Source organism: Mauremys mutica, chromosome 7 (genome assembly GCF_020497125.1).
Source record: "Mauremys mutica isolate MM-2020 ecotype Southern chromosome 7, ASM2049712v1, whole genome shotgun sequence".
NCBI lineage: Eukaryota > Metazoa > Chordata > Testudines > Geoemydidae > Mauremys > Mauremys mutica.
This window is the reverse complement of record NC_059078.1, coordinates 72,196,939-72,220,616: the sequence shown is the minus strand read 5'-3', so window position 1 is coordinate 72,220,616 and position 23,678 is coordinate 72,196,939. Positions and strand designations below refer to the sequence as shown.

General features: G+C 45.1%; 1 protein-coding gene across 8 annotated transcripts; it reads right to left on the bottom strand.

The window, feature by feature from the left end:
* Nucleotides 1–68: 68 nt before the first annotated feature.
* Nucleotides 69–23,009, bottom strand: PRXL2A (peroxiredoxin like 2A). Of its 8 annotated transcripts, none has more exons than XM_045025139.1 (6): nt 22,849–23,009; nt 15,144–15,323; nt 13,848–13,942; nt 6,040–6,180; nt 4,737–4,901; nt 69–604 (listed from the first exon to the last, which is right to left on the bottom strand). In XM_045025139.1, the coding sequence occupies exons 2-6, from the start codon at nt 15,319–15,321 to the stop codon at nt 497–499; spliced, it is 687 nt and encodes a 228-aa protein (XP_044881074.1). In that variant the 5' UTR covers nt 15,322–15,323; nt 22,849–23,009; the 3' UTR covers nt 69–496. The 8 variants fall into 8 exon arrangements, with proteins under 8 accessions (XP_044881074.1, XP_044881073.1, XP_044881078.1 ...); XM_045025138.1 differs by lacking the exon at nt 22,849–23,009 and adding an exon at nt 22,662–22,802; XM_045025143.1 differs by lacking the exon at nt 22,849–23,009 and adding an exon at nt 22,596–22,613.
* Nucleotides 23,010–23,678: the final 669 nt, after the last annotated feature.

The following is a 23,678-nucleotide window of genomic DNA, read 5'->3' as shown; positions in this document are numbered from 1 at the left end:
GTAAAAACTGTAGCAATCAGACATGTGTCTAAGATTCTCAGCGCAAGGAGAAAGGGTGGACTCTCATCAACACAGAGACTTCTAACTATTTTAATAAAATTAAATTTGAAAATCAAGACATTTCATTTACATAATTTTTATTATCTTTCAACCTCACTTACTCCTGCCTTAGCAATGTCCTACTCCCCAGGCACCCAGATATTCTCTTATTTTTCTGGCTCTAACTGGACCCATCTAGGTTACGCCTTAAGATTTTGAGCCCAGCCTTTCATTAATGCGGTAAGAGACAAAAAACTATTTGAAACTGTGGGTGCCTGAGGGACTACAAAGCACAAACAAGTCAGCTACCATCAAAGAGGTTGTTCATTTGTTGACTAATTTCAGAGAGAATCCTCCAGCTGAGCTATTACTGAATAGTCTAAGAAAGCAATTACACTGCATGTTCACATACAGACATGTTCTACATTTTCGAGCCAAGACTGAACATGTGTAACTATTAGTCAGTGTCTGCAGCTTGTGGTTTTATCTTCTCAGCAGCATCAAGGACAGACCGAAGGCTCACTTTGTCTCCAAATTCTCTCTCTCGATGCTCCAAGAGAACACCCTAGTGAGAGGAAAGGAAAAAAAGTGCAGTGATTCCTTTTTATATGAGGATACATTTAAATAGCATGCAGTATTTAGGAACTCAAAAACATTGCTTTTCACTTTCTATCTGAGAAACAAGAAGTAAAAGACGATATGATCCAATTTCTCAGATACAGGATTAATCAAGTCAACCAAACAAATATATGAGTTTCCCCTCTTATTACTTATGTTAGGGCATGTTATGCAAGGATACATGTTGTGGCATTTTCTAATAAACTAGATAAACTCTTCTTACAGTACATTCATGCTTCCATCTCAGCAAGATTAGTGCAAATACAAATTTCAAGTAATCTGTTCAAGGCCATGGAAGCACCATTAGTAGGGCCCTACCAAATTCATGGCCAGGAAAAACACGTCACGGACTATGAAATCTGGTCTCCCTCCGTGAAATCTGGTCTTTTGTGTGCTTTTGCCCCAAACTATAAAGATTTCATAGGGGAGAGCAGCGTTTCTCAAATTGGTGATCCTAACCCAAAAGAGAGTTGTGGGGGGAGGTCACAAAGTTATTTTAGTGTGTGTGTGGGGAGGTGTCACAGTATTGCCACCCTTACTTATGCATTGCCTTCAGATCTGGGCGGCTGCGGAGCAGCATCTCTTAGCCAAACACCCAGCTCTGAAGGCAGTGCCCTGCCAGCAGCAGCGCAGAAGTAAGGGTGACAATACCATGCCATGCCATCCTTCTGTGTTGCTGCTGGTGGCAGGTCTGCCTTCAGAGTTGCGCTTCCAGCCAGAAGCCACCGCTGCTCTCCAGCTGCCCAGCTCTGAAGGCAGCGCCACCATCAGCAGCAGAGCAGAAGTAAGGGTAGCAGTATTGCATACACCCCTGCCCCCAACCTTGGGACCCCTCACAACTCCTTTATGGGTCAGGACCCCTAAAATTACAACACTATGAAATTTCAGATTTAAATAGCTGAAATCATGAAATTTACTATTTTTAAAATCCTATGACCATGAAATTGACCAAAATGGACCATGGATTTGGTAGGGCCCTAACCATTAGGCTCTAAGCACATTTAACCAAACAGCAAGTTAGAATTTCCCATAATGCATAAATCTAGCTAAAACAGATTTACAGTAGACTGTATACATAGAATAGAAAGGCAGGTATAAATAGAAAAGCAAAGGCACAAAATGAGCTCAAACTAGCTATGGGAATAAAGGGAAACAAGAAGACTTTTTATCAATACATTAGAAGCAAGAAGAAGACCAAGGACAGGGTAGGCCCACTGCTCAGTGAGGAGGGAGAAACAGTAACAGGAAACTTGGAAATGGCAGAGATGCTCAATGACTTCTTTGTTTCAGTCTTCACCGAGAAGTCTGAAGGAATGCCTAACATAGTGAATGCTAATGGGAAGGGGGTAGGTTTGGAAGATAAAATAAAAAAAGAACAAGTTAAAAATCACTTAGAAAAGTTAGATGCCTGCAAGTCACCAGGGCCTGATGAAATGCATCCTAGAATACTCAAGGAGCTAATAGAGGAGGTATCTGAGCCTCTAGCTATTATCTTTGGAAAATCATGGGAGACAGGAGAGAAGACTGGAAAAGGGCAAATATAGTGCCCATCTATAAAAAGGGAAATAAAAACAACCCAGGGAACTACAGACCAGTTAGTTTAACTTCTGTGCCAGGGAAGATAATGGAGCAAGTAATTAAGGAAATCATCTGCAAACACTTGGAAGGTGGTAAGGGAATAGCCAGCATGGATTTGTAAAGAACAAATCATGTCAAACCAATCTGACAGCTTTCTTTGATAGGATAACGAGTCTTGTGGATAAGGAAGAAGCAATGGATGTGGTATACTTAGACTTTAGTAAGGCATTTGATACGGTCTCGCATGATATTCTCATCAATAAACTAGGCAAATACAACTTAGATGGGGCTACTATAAGGTGGGTGCATAACTGGCTGGATAACCGTACTCAGAGAGTAGTTATTCATGGTTCCCAATCCTGCTGGAAAGGTATAACAACTGGGGTTCCACAGGGGTCTGTTCTGGGACCGGCTCTGTTCAATATCTTCATCAATGATTTAGATATTGGCATAGAAAGTACGCTTATTACGTTTGCAGATGATACCAAACTGGGAGGGATTGCAACTACTTTGGAAGATAGGGTCATAATTCAAAATGATCTGAACAAATTGGAGAAATGGTCTGAGGTAAACAGGATGAAGTTTAATGAAGACAAATACAAAGTGCTCCACTTAGGAAAGAACAATCAGTTTCACATATACAGAACGGGAAGAGACTGTCTAGGAAGGAGTATGGCGGAAAGGGATCTTGGGGTTATAGTGGACCACAAGCTAAATATAAGTCAACAGCGTGATGCTGTTGCAAAAAAAGCAAACATGATTCTGGGATGCATTAACAGGTATGTTGTGAGCAAGACATGAGAAGTCATTCTTCCGCTCTACTCTGCGCTGGTTAGGCCTCAACTGGAGTATTGTGTCCAGTTCTGCGCACCACATTTCAAGAAAGATGTGGAGAAATTGGAGAAGGTCCAGAGAAGAGCAACAAGAATGATTAAAGGTCTAGAGAACATGACCTATGACGGAAGGCTGAAATAATTGGGTTTGTTTAGTTTGGAAAAGAGAAGACTGAGAGGGGACATGATAGCAGTTTTCAGGTATCTAAAAGGATGTCATAAGGAGGAGGGAGAAAACTTGTTCATCTTAGCCTCTAAGGATAGAGCAAGAAGCAATGGGCTTAAACTACAGCAAGGGAGGTTTACGCTGGACATTAGGAAAAAGTTCCTAACTGTCAGGGTGGTTAAACACTGGAATAAACTGCCTAGGGAAGTTGTGGAATCTTCATCTCTGGAGATATTTCAGAGTAGGTTAAATAAATGTCTATCAGGGATGGTCTAGAAAGTATTTGGTCCTGCCATGAGGGCAGGGGACTGGACTCAATGACCTCTCCAGGTCCCTTCCAGCCCTACAATCTATGAATCTATGACATTTGTTGCATACTTTATATAAATTATTTATACCCTGATAGCACCCAATCTTGGGCACTGTCAAGACAGACAGACACCCCCCCATTCTAAATCTTGCTTTAACTATCTGTGCGATTACTGAACAAGCAAATGTTTCTTGGCAGCATCAATTACCCGGGACTAAATTTCCAAAGGCGACTAGTGATTTTTTGGGTGCCCAACTTGAGACAATTTAAAAGGGGCCTGATTTTTAGAAGGTGCTGGCATGCCACCTTTGGAAATTTAAGCCCAAGTTTTTTGCTGTTTTAAATCACAATTTATGAAGTCTGCTACATATTTATCTCTATACTCTTAAATTTTACAAAACCATTTGATAAGATCATACTATACAGTAAGCCTTTAGGATGTTATATTTAAAGATGGACCCCAAGTTGGATCTAGAGCTGATTTTTTCCAAAATGTGATGGTGGTTAAATCCAGATTTATAGTTCAAGCCCATCTTTCAGGGATATTGTATTATGCTGTTTTGTAAACAAACTGAGGATGGTTATCAAAAATGTGTATCAATCATTCGTTCCATACAGCGTTTGATTTGAGTCAATGTCATCATGAAATCTTTGTTTGTTTAAGAACATGAACAAATAGCAACAGTATTTAGGACTGAGGTTTCCCACCCCCCACACCTCATAACCAGTAATGGGAGAAGATCACTTATTTGGTGCAAAGTCACCCCCAAAATTTTACCTTAAAAATGAGAAGTCATTACCGGGGCACATCCACCAGCTGAGTGGAAAGTTATGTGAACTGCCAATTGTAATTTTTAAGAGAATGGTAGATCATCAGTGAAGAGTAGCAGATGGAAAATCTCCTTAATGGGTAAGTGTCAGAATATTTGGAAGGGATTATAAAGAGATTTGTTTTCAAGGGCAGCGAGCTGATTGGAAGATGTTCTGTGAACGTCACTGCACAAGACAAGAGATGCCCAAGCCCACAACTAGAACATAGTGCAGGGCAGAAATTAGTGTCTGACTGTGGCCTTGTCATGTTCTAAGAGTAAGTGGCTAAAGCAGGAGGCCTTTGGGCTCTCGTAGGGGGCATGAAGGAAACTGAAGGGAAGAGGGGATGAAGAAAAAAAAATTCCCCAAAGCCATATAGTACCTGCTTCCCAGCACCAATCACATAAACTCCTCCCAGGATGAACCCTTCTCCTTCCAGGTTACCACTGTATCCATTCTTCCAAGCACGAAGGAAGTTCTGCCAAACTCCTAAGCGGATAAGACCCATCGACAGCATTTTTCGCTTGTGAGGACCATAGAACTTTTTCTGTAGAAGCACAGAAAGAAAACTCAATAAACAAGAAATAACAGTGATAGAGGAGACTTTCCTAACTGTAAACAAGGCAGCCAGCTAGCCTCTGCATCCAGAACAGTTTCTAACAAGTAATCTTTGGGTATACAGAACTGAATGATGCCTTTAGTAATCTTATCAGGACAGAAGTTCCTTTAAAACAGTAAGAGGTCACCTACTTTCCACACAATCAGCAACATCCAGTTGTTTTTGTCACTGCTGCCATTCCAGATTTATGGAACTGATCAACCTACTACATTCACATCCTGGACATCTTGACTGCTGACATCAGAGCGTGTTTTTGAATTAACAGATTTGTTTTGAACTACTGGGCAGAACTCCCTCTAGAACAGCTTGTCTTTTTTCATGTGCTGGAAAAAAGGGACGGGGTTCCACCACTCACCATTTTATTACCAGTCTCATTATACTGTTTTTCCTAAAGTCCCTGTTTTTGGAATCATGCAATTGAGAGAACCTGAGCTTTCACTCAAGAGGCTGTTCCTAGACCTCAGTGTTGGAGAGAGATGTTGGGAAACATGACCCAGAAAGATCCAAAAACAACAGACAGCAAATAAAAGAACCATATATCATGATTTCTAAACCTCAAGATTTTGAGGGTGTGACGCATGATTTCTGAATTCTTGTGTTTGGCAACAGCATAAGTTTTCAGTAAACATTGCAACAAGCAGTTATATTACTACCATTTGTTGTTCTTTGAATGTTGCACTGCAACATGAACTTATCACACCCTTCTATTTTATTGTTAGTCCTTGGTTTTAATACCAGGATAATTATCAGACAGTGCATCCCAGTGCAAGAAAAGAGAAAAATAGTTGGCATGATCTTACTGTTTGCTTAGGGGTGTGTGGGGAAAAAATCATGCAAGAACATGTCAACAGTACACAGCAGAAAGACAGCTGAGCTTGTAAACTGAGCAAACTTATATATAGAAAATCTAAGCTGATTAACTTCTTAAACTACAAAAGGCTATTAAATCAATTTCCAGATACCTAAGTTTCATTCAGGCCACACTATGCAGATTGCTTGAAAAGGCTTGGTGGATACAGATGCTGACTCAAGCAAGCTTAAAACAAACAGAGCAATACAAACATACCTTTTCATCGAGAAATATTTCCCCTTTGAAATAATGCTGAAAATCCTCCACTTCAGTCCCAATCTTTTCTTTCACAACAGCATAGAGGGGGACGCCAAGCTGGTCAAGCTGAGGTTTGAGAGAGGAAAGTTCAGAAGCCTCCTAGAAGACAATGAGTGTGATGCCAGGTTTAACTACTGGATGGAAATTTGAAAGGCTCAACATTTGGCATGTAGCCACTTAGATAGATGGTGGCTAGAGGTGCAAAGTAGATGCAATGAAGTGAAATAAACAGGGCATATGAGTGAGTTCTAGTCCTAGGCTGTCTATTGGCATAGAGACATCTTCACCAGAGATGAAGGTGTGATTGCAGTGCAGGCAGCTATATTCACACTAACTTTAATCTAGATGGTGCAGCTAACAGTGGATATGTATTCAGGTTGCTGGCCTGTGCGAAGATCCACACTACTGCATATTCACTGCTATTGTTACCCATGCTAGGTAGATTAAAGCTAGTGTAGGTACGCCTACCTCTCTGCAATCACTCCTTCATTCACAGTACCCTTACGAGGGCTGACTTCACTAGGCGACGGGGATAGTTTTAAACATGTATTTGCAAAAATCCTAGTAAAGGCTAAAGTGAAAGTCTTAATACTGTAACTTGCCTTATCCATGCTGGGATTTAAGCATGTTAAACACACACATTCTTTCCTAGTGAAGATATGGCCACTGTGTGCAAGGCTTCTCCATGCCTCAGTTTCTCCACCTGCAAAATGGTGAATAGGCATAAACGTACTCCTTTCATGCTGCAGATTGAAGAGTGCTATGCAGCTTTTATTATACAAGGAAGAGGTAAAAGTAAGTTATTTTTTCTAGAGTATACAGTGAAACTGTGTTTCTTCTGCATGCACTTTCAGGATACCAGCAGTTATGCTGCTTTATGTGTCCCAGGCAATGTGATATACTCCTGGGGAAATTCTGCGCTACTACGCACGTGCATAATTAATGAGCCATGTGTATTTTTAATTTTTTGTGCAGAAAAAAAGCTTCTGTCGACATTTGCTGCGGTTCCTCTAGACTCAGACAGGCTAGTGGGGAGAACAGACTGGTGCAGGAGTTGAATGGGAGTGGAGGCACAGGGCCACAGGGGGGAGGGAGGTGCAGGGCCACATGGTGATGGGGCAGGGGATGCAGAGCTACATATGGACAGGGGAGTGGCTGGGTGGGGGCACAGAGCCACATGGAGATGAGGGAGTGGGTGTCTGAGTGAGGGTGGATGGACACATGTGGGCAGGGTGCAAGAACATATGGGGACAGAGGCCGACGTGCCTGACTGAATGGGAGAGGCTAGGAGCATCAGCCAGGGTCTGCATGGGGCAAGCTCCCCAACAATCCCTCCCCACCCCCGGAAGGAACCTGTTCTATACTTTTCCCACCGATATTCAGCAACCCTCCAAGTTCACACCCAGGCTCCTTCCCAGCAATTTACTTCCCTCTCTCTCAGCTTCTGTGTTACCCTGGACTTCCCCAAACCTTTGCATTGCTTCTGAGGGGTGTGGTAAATATAGTTCTGTATTGTACTTTAAGCGAATTATTACTCAGTTCTGTATTAACATGCCTAGTAAGGAATCTATTTGTCAAAAAACACTTCCTGAATCTTTTTTGTTGTCTGTATTGTTACAGTGTTTGATAGGTATTTTGAAATAAATGACCAAAAATAATTGAAACTGGTGTGATTATAGTGCAGGGGTCGGCAACCTTTCACAAGTGGTGTGCCAAGTCTTCATTTATTCACTTAAATTTAAGGTTTCACGTGCCAGTAATCCATTTTAATGTTTTTTAGAAGGTCTCTCTTTATAGGTCTATATATTATATAACTAAACTAGTGTTGTATTGTAAAATAAACAAGGTTTTCAAAATGTTTAAGAAGCTTCATTTAAAATTAAATTAAAATGTTGATCTTACGCCGCTGGCCCGCTCAGCCTGCTGCTGGTCTGGGGTTCTGTTCACCTAGACCGGCAGCGGGCTGGGCGGGGCCTGCAGCCAGGACCCCGGCTGGCAAGGATCCGGCAGTCAGAACCCCAGCCCACTGCTGCTCAGGGGTTCCATCTGCCGGCTTCTGCCAGCTGGGATCCCAGCTGCCGGACCCGCTCAGCCCGCTGCCGGTCTGGGATTCCGGCCCTGCCCACATACAGTGGGTACCTAACTTCTCCCTGGTTCTGGCCCGTTCTCTTCCTCTCTCTCTGCACTGAGCTGAGGGTGGGAGTGCACTGAGCACAGGGTTGGGGGTGAAGGGTCTGGCCAGGAGCTAGAATGAGGGAGGAGGCTCAGAGTTGTGGCAGGAGGTTTGGGTGTGGGGCACTTACCTGGGCAGCTCCCATTTGGTGCGAGAGGTGCAGGTGGGAATGTGGGGTGTGTGTGCGCAGGAGCTCCCGTTTGGTGCTCTGGGTGAGGATGGGGTAGTGGGGGTGTGTGCAAGAGTCAGGGCAGAGGGATGGGGGCATGTGAGGGGGTGCAAGTGTCAGGGCAGGGGGGCTGGTTATGTGGGGGGGAGTGAAGGAGTCACGCAGAGGGCTGGGTATGTATGAAGGAGGTACAGGGCTCAGGGCAGGGGCCTGGGGGGCGGGTGTGGAGCTGCGGGGCTCAGGACAGAGGGCTGTGCGTGGGGGGGGAGGTCGGGTCAGGGCAGGGTGCTGGAGGGGACATGCCCCTATTCCACCACCCCCTTCCCCAAGGTCCTGCCCTCGCTTCTTCTCTGCCTCCACCCTCGCAAGGGCCATCAGCTGATTGGCTGGCAGGGAGGGAGGGATGGAGAGGTGGGAAGATGGGCAGGAACCCAGCACACTACAGGAAGAGGCAGGTGAGCCGGCAGGACCAAGCTTCTGCCCATAGGCGTGTTCAGCACATTTCATTAGGGTGTGCACCCAGGGAGCCCTGCCCTAGCCCCGCCACTGCCATGTCCTAGCCCTGCCCCCATCCACTCCCTCCTACTTCCCGCCCCCCTAACTGCCCCCCTCAGAACTCCCAACCCCCCCTGCTCCTTGTCCCCTGACTAGCCCCTCCTGGGACCCCTGCCCCTAACTTCCCCCCAGGACCCCACCCCCTATCTAAGCCTCCCTGCTCCTTGTCCCCTGACTGCCCCCCTAGGACCTTACCCCCTACCTGTCCCCTGACTGCTCCGGCCCTTATCCACACCCCTGCCCCAGACAGACCCCGGGACTCCCATGCCCAATCCAACCCCCCCTGCTCCCTGAATGCCCTCTCCAGAGACCCCACACCCCTAACCATCCCGCCCGGAATCCCACCCCCTATCCAACCCACCTTGCACCCTGTCCCCTGACTGCCCCCACCCCTTATCCAACCCCCTCCGCCCCGGACTCCTTACCATGAAGCTCCTAGCAGCATGTTCTGCTCCATGCAGAGCCAGAAACGCTGCCCTGCAGGAGTGGGCAGCCCTGCCCCTCAGAGCGCTGCCCACGCAGCAGCATGGCTCCAGATAAGCGGGGAGTGTCTCCCTACGGAGCCAAACAGTGCCCCGCAGGAGCACGCAGCCCTGGCCCCCAGAGCGCTGCGTGCGGGGCAGCATGGCTGCAGGGGAGGGGGGAAGGGCCGGCGGTTTGCTGTGCTCGGCCGGGCGCTCCGGCCTGGGAGCGCAGACCCTGTGGCTTGCTGTGCCGGGAGAGTGGGGCCATTTGCCCACTCCTGCATTAGGGTGTGCTTGGGCACACCAGGCACACGCCTATGCTTCTGCCTCCTGCCCCCGCGGGGGGAGTGGAGGAGAGCGGGCCAGGCCGGGCCGGATTTTTAATGGCACGCTGCTGCCTGCCGGTACTCTGGCAGGCAGCAACATGCCATTAAAAATCAGCTCGCATGCCGTCTTTGGCATGCATGCCATAGGCTGCCGACCCGTTATAGTGTGTTATTTTAACAAATAAAATATGCAGAATTTTTAATTTTTTGTTGCAGAATTTTTTATTTTTTGGCATAGAATTCCCCCAGGAGAAGTGATAGCAGCAGCAACACCAACCCATCTATGCGTTTTCCACACTGCAGAGGAAGACTGTAAAAGCAGTTTGTGGAGGGGGAAAGTTTTTTCCAGCATCTCCTAGCCTCCAGTGCCAGTTCCAATAGGGAAAAGATGTGACAGAGAGACAGTGGCTTGAGGGGCTTTTGTGCCTTTTAAGGGAGAATATGGCCTTTGCTATGCAAAATAACTCAGACACCAGACTTACTGTTTAAAGGGCACAATCTGCATACAACCAGTTTATGAGGAGAAGTGATTGAATTGCCTTGGCTGAACAAAGCGTTGCCATAATTTAGGGAAGATATCAAGAGTTCCAAGTAGAACACTCAGGGGAAGGCAGATGGCAAAATTCACAGACATTACAAGGCAGATGTCAACAGGCCAGAGTGAGTCTGTATAAGGGTATGGGCAGAGCTCCAATCTGCTACTGCCAATCCCCACACAGGAAGCTCAGAGGAGATAAAGAGAGGAAATGAATTAGCATGAATCGGCCCTATGACAGTCAGTAAGTAGGGAATGGGAAGTATACTTAATACTCTTATTTTTGAATATATCCTTCAGGGAATGTAGTAAAGGCTTCTTGGACTCGCTTCACCACCAGCCTCCCCACCCCATCTGTTTGCAAAGTTCTGTTAATTCTTTGCTGTTTACCCTAAATCAAATACTTGGACTCTCTTTCAATAATTAAGCAAAACCCCAAGACAACCCAGCATGCACCAGCCACCATGGAATACTTGCTTTAAAGAAAACCACCTCTTTATTCCATGATAGTTGTCTAAAATTCTGAAACATGATGCTGCAGACCATTACTGCAGTTTTGCTTATAAAAACAAAAATCTCCCCCACGATCAGGAACCCATGTACCCGTCAGTAGCCAGGGGGAGGGGAAGCCCTAGCACATAGGCAGAGAAAGAAGTCAGTCTCTGCTTGGCTTTTTTAAACTCCCATCAAAGAGGCTAATACAACTGTGCCCTGAGCGTAGCAACATGTGCCCACACAAGAGAACAAACCACTCCCTTGGGCAGGGTATGCACCCGGTCAGTCTAAATCAGAGAGGAGAGCAGACTGAACAGTGGCAATTCCCATGCAGGGAGGAGAACCTGGCTCTGCCCTTCCCTGCCAGCTAGCAAACCAGGTTTGCACCAGAAACAGATTATTTCCACCCACAACAAGCAAGGGATGGCCAGCGAGAAAAGTCAGTCTGTCACAGTTCCCTCCCTGGTCTGCTCATGGGGTGGTGCAGCAGCTATACCTCACCCCTTACTCAGGACACAGTGAACATTTGCAACATAGCCTATGGCATTCAGCATACCTCTGGCCTTTTTGCCCACTTAAATCACGGTATCATCATCTGCAAAACCAATGGTTAAACAGTAGTTTTTTCTTCCATGTCCATCTCAAGGGCAAGCCTCTCCCCAGTGCCCCTGGTCAGAACCACAAGGTAGAAAGAGCAGCAAGAGACTGACAGTGAGTTAGTCTCAGATCACCGACTTTTCCTCCTAAGTTGGCAACCTGCTCCCTCATGTTTACATAGGTATTTTTAAGATTCATATTAAAACTTGGTTAAAAGACGTCCAATTTAATACAGTGAAGACTGCTTGCTGTCAGGGGACTGGACGGTTTAGGGGATACATGATGGTATACAGAGCTTTTCCCCTCTATGTCACTGGCTCAACTCTACTCCAAGTCTACATGGCCCGATTCTCAGAGCACTAATTTTAATGGGATTTGTGGGTTCTCGCCACCTCTAAGGGGGAGGCCCATAGTGTCACTACATGCTGTTGCCACCTGATGGCCCACAGCTTGGGGCCTGTGTGAAGCAAACGGCTGGTCTTCGCCCCAATCCTTGTGGAAAGACAAGTATCCACATCTCTTCTACACAACCCCACCACTTCAACCAAAACCACCATTGGCCATCTCAGCAGAGAAGGCAAAGATTAAGGAAGAGCTTCTCAAAGGCACAAGTCAGTGGGAGCTGGGTACCTAACTGTCCTTTATGTCTTTGAAAAATCTCCTCCCTCCCACCCTCGTCACCCCCAAGGTGACAGAGTGTGGCACTCCCTAGTGGTGGTCTCCTCCTGTTCAGAATTGAGGTCCACTGTTGAAGCAATGGGTGTGAGGGGGGTGGAGCTTACTCTGTCCCTGCCTGCACGCTACCTGTTACTCCTGAGGGAATTCTGCACCAAAAAATGAAAAATTATGCACACGTTTTAAAATTCTGCAAAATTCTGGAAATTTTATTGGTCAATAAATAAATGTGGCTCCAGCATGGTAGTGGGTAGCACAGGCCACTGGCTGCATTGAGGTGGGAGATCACCTTGAAGCCCCCACCTCCCCGCAATACAAAGACTCGGCAGGGAGGCTGCACCTGATCCTGACACAGGTGCAGCTGGTTGGGGATCAGTGGGATAGGGATCTGGGCGTGGAGGGGTCCAAGTGTATGGGGGTAGGGCTTGTCAGGGTGAAGGTTTGATGGGCCTGCTTAATGGGGGAGCCCCAGCTGCTGCCGAGGGGATGCTGCATGGTGGACTCCCACTTCCCCCCGCCCTATCCCCTTTTCTTCTCCATCCCCTCCCCTCACTCCCACATTCCCCTCCCACCTGCCCTATTCCACCCCCACTTCCTTCCCCTTTGCCTCTTCCCCCCACCCACCCCGTATTCAGCCCCACCGCAGGCACTCACTGTTGCACAGAATAGAAAACAGGAAGGCTCCCAGCACACAGAAAGGGGGAGAACAACTGGCACTAAGACCCAGGAGGCGCGCTCAGCTGCAGAGTCAGTGGAGCAGAGACACAGCCTCCTTCAGTTGGGCAGCTCTGCGTTTGCAGAATGGGGGTGAGGGGGAAGTGGTATGTAACCCCATGTGCCCCCCGATGGGCCCCCCCCATGCCTTGCCTCTGTTTGAAGCGGGCAGTCCTCCCAAAAAAACTTCACCCATGGTTTCCCTTTGCTTCTCTGCCATTTTCTGTTGGGAAACACACAAAATCTGCGGGGGGGGGGGGGGGGGGGGGGTGTCATGGCACATTTTGTCCCACAGAACCCCCCAGCAGTAAGGACTTGTTCCATGATCATAGTATTTCAATCTGTCTGTCTCTTTCCATGAGAACTAAATTCACTGAAGCATACAACTCTTTCCAATATTATGCAGTGTAGGGACTAAGTAGACCCTATAATTAAGTGGTTGGTAGACTAATTGCTCTGTTTTATTAACTGGTGAGTAATAACATAATTGCTACGGTGGAAATATCCTAATAAGTGACCAAAATACAAGGCAGGTTTTACATTCAGTAGAGTATCGAACAGATCGTGAACAGCAGATGTGTGAACAGCAGGCTTTTCCTTCCTCCCTTTGAAAGAATGACTTTAATCTCCAGGAAATGAAACGCTGACTTGAGCATGTTGGTGATAGATGTTTCCCCCTCCCATGCAATGCTGCTGTATCAGTACCTGCAAGATTCCTGCTAGTCCATTTCCGGGCTTATCTTGACCACAGACCACCTATCTAGCCAAATTTATTTTGAATCTGCGGGGCCAGATTCTCATCCTGTGTAAATCAGCATAACCCCATCAGTCAATAGATGTATGCTGATTTACACCAGCTCAGAATTTAGCCCATAATATTGACAAATGGAGACAGAGATAAATGAAGCTCATTTTCACGTGGGAGCAAATCTGGGATTGGAAACAAGATTTTCAGATATGCAAAACTCGTGCTTTAGCTGACTGCCTCCCTGGCCACATCTAACACAAAGACACGTAACTCCAGCAAAACTCTCTGAATTAACCCCCAAGCCCATCACAATACCTCTCTGCACAAAAAGCATCCAGGTCTCCGCACAGCCATGATCACTGCACCATTCTTCTTCCATAGCTCACCTGCCTTGAATATTCTTTCTTCTGCTTATAAGAGAGAAATAGCATGAATTATGGCATCTATTTATATAACTACAACTTCTGATGAACACTAAGCATGGTGAAAGATTCCCAGTTCAGTATTCCATGTGGGTTTATATTCTAATTGAGACAGAGGGGGAGATTTTCAAAGTGTATTTAAATTCCAATTAAATGTATATAAAAAAGTCCATTTTAAAGTATCAGTTTTAATAAGATCCCTGAATTTATAGCACTTTTCAAAGACAGGTGTGAATTGTCATCTCTAGTTTTGCACATGGGAGTCAGCTCCCAGCTCTGCCAAACATCCCAACTTTCCATCCCCTGCTTGGTTGCCTCCAATTGTATTTATTAGTGGTGCACGTTTTGAATAATATTGCTAATGTTCTGAAACAAGAGCTATTGCCACAAAAAGCGGTCCATCAGTTTGTGCCATAGAATGAAACCCCTCTCATTTTTAGATTTTAGATTTTCCACTGTGTTATGCAAGTTTTGTGCTAGTATAACTCTACTGAATTCAACAGTCAAACGTAAGCAATGCAGAATCAGGCCTTATGTCTGGAAATAGCATTATGGTGTATAAGTTACTTCCCACTCAAGCACAAAACATCCTCTTTCAGTTCCCCTGTGTACATCTGTGAATCAGATGTCAATGTGTTCACTTGAATTTTCCCCCCCCATCCTGCAGTAACAGGCAATATTAATGACATTGAAAACTCTAAAGGGGCATTCTCTGTTTTAATCTCTATTGACTTCTGCGTGTGACCTTGCACACCTGAATAATTCTCCACCTTGTTTTGGGATATAACTTGTAAAGTGCTTTGAGATATATGGATGAAGAGTGCTAAATAAGATCTGGGTATTATCATCATTCATCTGGCAGCCATTCAGTCAAAATTAGATGCATCTTATTTGTTCAGAGAGATCTGTCACTTCAGCACCATCCTTCCCTTCTCAAGAAGGGTCAGCTACTGCCCACACCATTTACTGAAGCAGGGAAAGGCAAGAGTGGTCTGATGCCCGCCCTGAACTGCTAATAGATAGGGTTTAGCCTGGGACAACTCTCCCTTCCAAACACACTCCACTTGTCCTAGGAACCCTTGTTTTCAACCCTGGCCTCGAACGGTAAGATTAGCTCTACCTAGGTACTTTTATAAAGTCCATCACTGTAGAATGTGAGCTCAGATTTCCAGAGGAAGCCAATTCTTACCTTCTCCCAGAGATTTTAGCTCGGTCGTCTCTAAAAACTCCAACGAGGCTGCCTCCGGTTTGGAGAGAAACAAGTCGGTGTTAGCAAGAAGAATCCCTGTCACGGCAATGCCAATAGCCCCAAGGCCGATAGACCACATCCCCATGGTGAAGAGCTCCAAGTCTGGCAGGGAAGACATTTCTGGAAATAAGAGGAGGAAGAAAGAATTATTCCAGCTGCTGGATAGATTCCAAGGAGAGGGGAGGGAGAGTTAAGAAGAAGTCATCAGCCAGTGGTGCCCAACCTTATCACACTGGAGAGCCACATAAACCTAAGCACAACCTTGTGTGGGCCAACCTGATTCTACATATTTTAATAAGATTTAAAGTCACCTGTATTGATTTATATTTTAAGTTCAGCTTGTTTTGTATGTATTTAGATAGGTTGTTTCTATGTACAGTATTGTCTATTTACATACCTGTGTAAACTAAAATGATGTAAACGTGACGACAAAACTCTAGTGAATCGATTAGTAGATTGTGTTGAAGCAGGCTGCGGTCTTTATGAAATACTTTGGTGGGCAGTGTACAGCCCGTGGGCCAGAGGTTGAGCACCCCTGGATAACACCTTTTGGCATAGGTAAAAGGATGGTCTGATGGTTAAGGAGATCTACGTTCAATCCCAGCTCTAACCCAGACTGCCTCATCAGTAAAATGGGGTATTATTACTTCCCTGCCTCACAGGGGTATAAAGAATAAATACAGCCTGCGAGGCATTCAGTTATTATGGCATTCTGCTGTGTAGAATGATTGTTAGAAAAGGGATTCCCTAACTACAGTAACAAAAGATGACATTAGGATTACTCCGCAATGCATGTTAAGCCATTACTGTAAAACATGGCAGATAGTTTAAATCAAAGGAATGTTGGTAGGGCTACAATGGGCCCTGCCTTTTTTTGGTCTTGATGATATTTTAGAAAAGTTCAGAGGATTTTGCAAATATGTTACAGTGCGTCTATGAGAGAAAGAACAGAATATCGAGATACAGTTCAGTACAATTGGCTGTCTCTGCTTCAACCCTAAACTGAAGCTGCAGAGTGAGACAGAGCAGATCTGTCAGTTCGGAGCGCTGATGCAGAAACATCTAAGCCTTTGACATAATTCAGATCACCGTATATGACCCAGCCTTACAGATACACTCCAGACAGCTCCTACTGCCCGTTAAGGCCTCTGCAATTTAGCCTTGATAACTAGATTCCATTTATCAGTTTGTGCAGACATGTCAGGAACAAACAACTTAACCTTAGCCTGGCTGGTTGAAATAGATAAAGCTGAAATGGAAACAAACTGTGCTGACTGTCCCAGAGGCAGTCACTGGATGTTATGAACATATCTGCACCTCACCAAAATGTTGGTGCCACTCTCTCTGTAGCTCATATTGTTTTATTAAAGGCTAGATATATCCTCCCTGAAGGGCCCCAAACGCCCCATTTTTACTCCTGCCAACATTCAAAGAGTCAGCCCAGGCTATCCCTCCTGAAAGCACTGTTTCAGTGAGAGAGCAGCAGTTATGAACTTTGCACAGAAGCAAATATAAGCCTGTCGCTATTGAAGGGAATAGTGGAATCCAACCAATTAACTGAAAATGGTACAGAAAAAGATTGATTGGATTTTGTTGGTTATGCATCAAAATGCTTTGAGGATGGAGATTCCCTGACACCATCTTCCCCCTCCCCCTTTAAAGGTAGACTCTCAGTTAGAAGTGGTAAAAATCCTAATTCCAGAATTGCTAGTATTTGCTGCAAAACTGTTAAAGGAATTTGGAAGCATTTAATCATTGTTTTGTTCTTCTTGTGCTGCATTCAGTCTCAGACTCTTACATATCTTGTATTTCAGGAGACTGAATGGGAGACAAGGCCAGTTTACACAAATGTAGTGCAGATAAGAGAGCAAGGTCTAGCCAGTTGCATCTCTTCTTTCCAATGCAGAAGTCTTCAAATGATGTCAACCCTGATTTCCCCTATGTGGGTTTTTAGATGCAATGGCTTTTCAACATAAGGCCATATCATGACAGTAATTTTTAAATTAGTGATCACCTGTTGAAACTGGCTGGCCAGTGAATGCAGTTTACTAAGGCCATTTTAGACATGGTCTGTAAAACTCTGAAAAGAAATTAACTGAGTCAGAGACCAACTCATTATACAAACTGCCAGAGCTTGTTTGTATAATGTAACCTGATATTGCAATAAGTATTGAGAGGTCCCTTGAGAGAGATTTTTTGTATCCCCACTGATCCATAACTCTGCTCCACTGAGCCTGTCCTTCCTATCATAAACTAAGAAGTCTACTCTTTAGGTTTGAGTCTTGTCTGGTCCTGTGTAATTAATTATTAGGTGTGTGGGTGGTGGATGATAAAAGTGGAGGTTAACACCCACCAGCTCCGATCTTGCCAGACAAAAGCAGTATTGTACAATTCTTGATTCCTCAGAAGATTACTGACAGTGGCTGGGGCAGATTATCTTTCAAGAACAAACGTGATTTAAAAAAATTTCCCCACAAACCACTATCCCCTATCATGTCTTTTAAAAAGCCACAGTCGGATCACCAGCCGGTATAAATGGAGCTATGCTGATTTATACACACTTCAGATCTGGCCTGTAGATTACAATTCTATAAGGAGTTGGTTTTTGTTCCAATAGAAAGGACAGCATTAGCCTGGACCAAGAGACAAAACTTTTTCAGCTGTACTGGGATAATTTTGATGTTTCTTTCTTGGCTAACAGAAAGGCTGTTCTAGAGAAACTAAGAGCAAACCTACTGATCTAGTAAATAGGGGCATGGAAGAAATAGCTCGCTCCACAATAACATGAAACTCCTGCTTCTGCTCAGCTGAGTGGGAATCAACAAACAGTGAAGTATACTAAATAATGCACATGTGCAGCGGCAACTACCATGATCAATAAAACACTAGCAGACAGAAGATCCTGAGCCCTGAAACATCTGTTCTACTGCTTAGCAAGTTAGAGATAGTTTTCTTTAGTCTCACTGCCCATATGCTGTAGTATTGCTTTTTCCATTTCCACAGATCAGTTGCAGCTCTTGTAACACCTCTCAAAGTGATCCGAAGCTCCACAATATTAATGCTTTCTGATTCAAAGCCATGAGGAGTTTTACATGTAAAAAAACCCAAAGCATCCCATAATAGCAGACTGTTAACATTTTAGAATAATGCACTCACCAGAACCCATGGGGCCAGTGTGCGCATACACCTCACCAACTTTAACACTTGAACTCCATTTGAATCAGGAGAGAAGCAGGAATGGTCCAGGGGAGAAGGCAGACAGCTACTGTGCGCTACTGCTGGTCCTGAGGAGGTTCCTTAGGCTGTTCCTCCTAAAGAAGGCAGATTAGGTGGGCAGGACCAGGCAGGATTCCAGCAAGGAAACTTTTATGTTACTGCCAGTGCATAAGTCAGAATGTTTTTGAGCAATACTCATCACATTCAAATGCGGTTGGATTACAAGATAACAGCTGTCCCTCAAGAGATGAGACTGCTTAAAAGGTATTCTGTTTAAGATGCTGAGAAGTTTGAAGCCATCTAGGTTATAATGTTACTCTCCTAGGTGGTGGTGGTGGGGCAGGGTCACAGGAAACCCAAGGGAACACCATAGCATTGAGGAGAGGGTTCTGTACTATAACGGAGAGCGCTTCATGCAGAATTGTTACTGAGGATTTTTAATGGTAAATATCCTCCGTCCAACTCCTAATGTTTTGTTCAATTCTACTTTTAACCTCCCCTCCTCTATGGACTGATAAAGCAATTCTGTGACTCTGGAAACAAAGCAGCACTATTGGAAGGAAGGTTCAACAACATACAAGACCAAGTTTTCAGAACTGGCTGCCTAAATCACACAATTAACCCTACTGTGTACACATCAGGTTACCAGTATTGCCTGAAGCTTCCATTCACTACAGCAGGGGTCGGCAACCTTTCAGAAGCGGTGTGCCGAGTCTTCATTTATTCACTCTAATTTAAGATTTCATGTGCCAGTAATACATTTTAACATTTTTAGAAGGTCTCTTTCTACAAGTCTCTAATATATAACTAAACTATTGTTGTATATAAAGTAAATAAGGTTTTTTAAATTTTTAAGAAGCTTCATTTAAAATTAAATTAAAATGCAGAGCCCCCGAGACCGGTGGCCAATTCCCGTGTACGCTGGCCTTGTCTACAGTTGGGTTATTCTGAAAATCTCACCACTGTGGTAGCACCAGTGCAGTTTACCCAGTGCTAGCAACACATGCCTACCAACGAGTAAAAACACACAAGAGAGCTGTAGTAAATCATCCCATACACATGCTAGGCGGTAGTAGCATCTTCATAAGCCTCTACATGTGGCACAGCCACACTTAGCATGGGCTACAAACACACAGCCAGTTTCTGCCTACTTACAGCCAGCATGTAGGCTAGCCAGCTTTGTAGAAGTCTTATCAAATTAACTCTTTCTGCACATTACCAAATCTATTGTGGACTGTCACTCTTTGTACCACAAGCATTCAGAGATGAAACATAAAAACAAATGAGAGAACGTTTTAACAAATTGTTGAGGTGTGAACATAAGTGGTTCTCCCACCATGGAGAAGATTTTTATTCACTACTGTTTAAGAACTTTCTCCTTTTAGGTCATTTCTTGTATCAAGCATTCTGGTCAGCTAGGCTTTTATACAGCACTCATCAGCATAGCATCTAATCCAAGAGAACTCCATTGTGTCAAATAAGCAATGCTATGTTCTACCGTTCTTTCAAAGAAAGGGAGTTTGAGGCCAGGTCACATGGTCTAACAGCATTCTCTCTCTTTATAAAGACTTGTTAACAAAATCCCTGCTTCCTGGCTTCCCAGTCCCCTCCAGGGAAAACATCAGCAACAGCAGATCTAGCACGGCCCTCTCTACCCCTCTCACTTATCCAAAGTTTCCAAGCCCCACATGTGGTATTCAAAAAGTGAATGATAATGAGTTAGATGCCGTGCTAGGGTGAATGCAGAGCCCTGTTCAGCCACGAACTGGAAAAATCCTCATAGCTCTTGAGGAATGTGAAAAGGGGAGAACTGGCAGTGTCCATCTAGTGGGATTCTATGGGCTTGATTTTCAGAAGAGCTGAGCTCCCCAAACTCCAACAGGGGCTGCAGGGGTTCTCTGTATGCTGCAGAGCCAAGCTCTGTGGAAGCTGGTGGATAGGCAGGAGTGTAGCCAATAGAACTGTAAACTGTGCAGAAATATTGTTCCCAAAAGGCACCCTCAGGGCTCTCGTCTCCTGCTTAAATCCTGTGATAGCTGCCATGAACGCAAGTTCAGATTGAGAATTTCCTTCTTTTGCCTTGTGCCTTTGACCTTTGTGAGCTTGGCTCTACGCTTAGGATTTTAGCTTTAGTGTCTGTCACAGTCTCCAAACCCAGAGCACTAGCAACTGTTTCTTTTGTAAGAAGGAAGAAAGCTCCGTTAATTTTTGTTGCACCATTTCTATTATCATTGTTTGTGGTGTACCAAGTGGGGCCTCATTGTTCTAGGCTCTGTACAGACATGCTGTAAAGAGATAGTCCCTCACAATCAAGGTTGTGACAACAAACATGATGACATGCACAAATAGCTATAGGAAGGATGAGGTAACAGTAATGTGCACAAACTGACATCGTGTCATACAAGGTCTTAGGGACCTTCACTGACACTAAAAGGGTCCTGATGAGGCCCTGTTATAGTTTACATCAAATGTATGTAGCATCTCAGATCTTAGCAACACAGAATAAACTACTCTTTAACAACACCTAGAATCTCCCGCATTCCTTTTATTCGTTTTGTTGTTCAGCGTATATATTGTCTAATAAGAGGGAGAACAACTAGTAATATTGAAACACCAGAACAGGTTAAATAAGTCATCACAAGAAGTGCAGTCAGTAGAAGTGGCTATTAGATTTCAAGGCCACTGTGAGATGAGTAGATTGGGGAAAGGATTATAGCATCAGAAGTAGTTCAGCCAATCACACAAATGACTTTAATTCATTTTATATAATGCACCACTAACACATCAAGAACGGAGATCAGTTTTGCAATCATATAAAAGTGGGGATAAAGGGACAAATTCTGCCTCCCCCCCCCCATCCCCCCCGGTAACACTTTGAGGAACAGAAGCAAGTCCTTCAGAGCAGGGACTGTGTCTTTTGTATGTTGCACAATGTTCCATGGACATTTATGGAGCTACACAAGTATTTATTAGTCATCAAAGTTCAAGTCCTTTGCTCCTTGATACAGGACTCCAATGTCAGTGCAGTGCTAACAGATGTCTGTCAATGAGTAACAAAAAGAAAACAAGTTTTACCTCCACCTCTTTCTTCCTCAGTCCAACAGGTTTAAACCTTTTTAAAAAGCAATTCCAAAGCCAGTTTTATTGAAGAGTGATAGCTCCTTACTCTGAAACTTCAGTCACCCATCTGAATCACCTCAACGGGTTTTCCCCACACCCCTCCGGCAACCACTGCAAAGCAAACAGCTTGAGCTTTGAAGCTGTAGCAGATTTGCAGATGCCAATGTTTCTAGGGCAAGTCAAGATGCCTTCTTGCAGACTCAGGACTTGGCAACCAACAATCCATTTCCATACATGCACAATTTCATTAGGGAAAAATTAAATTAAGCAATCTGGTCTGGTTTTCAAATACATGGAAGTTAAAAATTTACTACCAGAAGCCCAAATTACTCCAGAACACAGAAATACCACATGATGCTAGTGCTTCTCTCTTCTCAGCTGAGAGATCTTGTGTAGAAGCCATTGTACTGGAACTCAGGAGATCTGGGTCCAATTCCAGTTCTGCTACAGATTCCTTATGTGGCTCAAAGCAAGATCATTTAATCTCTGAGTTTAAGCTCCCCATCTGTCAAACGGGACTAGGAATACCTCCTTGATCCTACCTGTTATCTGTCTTGTCTGTTTAGATTGTGAAATCTAGCCTGGGATCCTTGTGTACATTTTGTGTTATCAAAATGGCCTTGGTCCCACACAAGAAAGATGAAGCTTAGCAATGTTGTGGACTGACCGTAGAGCAAGGCAGAGATTGCTACTAATGCACCTCCCCTTACACAATACGTTTGAACAAGTCCAGCCTGTCATCACAATTCAGGTCACCAAGGGTTTATCTACTGCACAGCTCTGCTGCTCCCTCCTCCCAATCTCTAACCCTGTTTCCTCAATCGCTCAGATGATAAACATGGCAGCTTCCTGCTGGCCAATGATGAGCCCCTTTGCGAGGATACAAAATTAAACAACCAGCATCAGGCAGATTTTCCAATCCGATCATCTGGCCCCACGCTAATTAGACCGTCAGAAGCCCCGTTTAAGAGTCAGCAAAGGAGGGTCCCGAGTTCCTTTGGGGAGGCTCTACAAGGAGAGATCGCTTCCCTTCCCCCCTCCCAGGCACCGACCTACAATTTCCAACCCGGCCCCCTTTGTTGTATGCAGCTCTGCGGGATCGTGCTTCAGCCCCCCTCCAACCTGACATGCGGAGTGCAAGGGACGGAGTCAGAAGAGCCAGCCGCCTCCTTGCACTTTCTACACCCGGGCTCGCCAACCCGCTCTCCCCGGCTGGGACTGGGGCTGTTTAGCTGCAGCCCCCCAGGCACATCAGCGATCGCTGGGCCCGCCAGCCCCGGCCGGGGTGGGGGAGGCCGCTGATACTCACACTGGAGCTGCATCCCGGCAGCTCACGTGCGCAGGGAAGCCGCAGCAGCGACTCCTCCCCGCTCCTGGGAGCCGGCCCCCCGCCTCTGCAGACAGATCGCTCGCAGCCCCGGCGCGGCGCGGTATTCCCAGCCTCCCTGCAGGGTGGTTCATCAACACCACGTGCCCCGAGTCCCCAGCGGGGAGAGCCCCTTTGCAGCGCGCCGCCGGGGACTGCCGGACTGCGTGTGCGCGCGTAACTCAGCAAGATAAGGGGGTTAAAACCAGGGAGCATGAATGTGTTGTTATTTGTGACGGCTCAGGAACGTGGCTTAGCTGAACCAAGGAGAATCAGTACCTGCAAAATCTGAAACCACAGAACCAGCCTTAAATCCATCCGCATTCAGCAAAGCATTTAATGAGGTGTTGGAGTCCCATTAAGCCTCAATTTACAGTTAAGCCTATGCTCACATTCTTTGTTGAAAGGGATGGGCATGGGAACAGGCATAAGTGCTTTCTTAAATCCCTCATGCTCAACCCAGTCAATGAAAAGCTTGTATGTTGATATATTCTTCCTTATGCCGTTTAACACTAGTAGTTTGTACCTAATCAACTCTTTGCATAATAAATATACCTCTTGGTCTCAGCCATCCTCTACTACACTGGAATTACAGAAAGCTCTTTTGATAAGTATGATTACAGTATCTCATATTTAAGAAGGCAAAATGAGTAAATGCCTTTCATAGAGTTTTTTATTAAACGAGCTTTTTGTCTCTTCACTAGGGTTACATTAGCTGTCTGAGGTGGTGGAGGGCAAGATTTATTTTGAGAGTTTTCACTGGTGAATTTCAG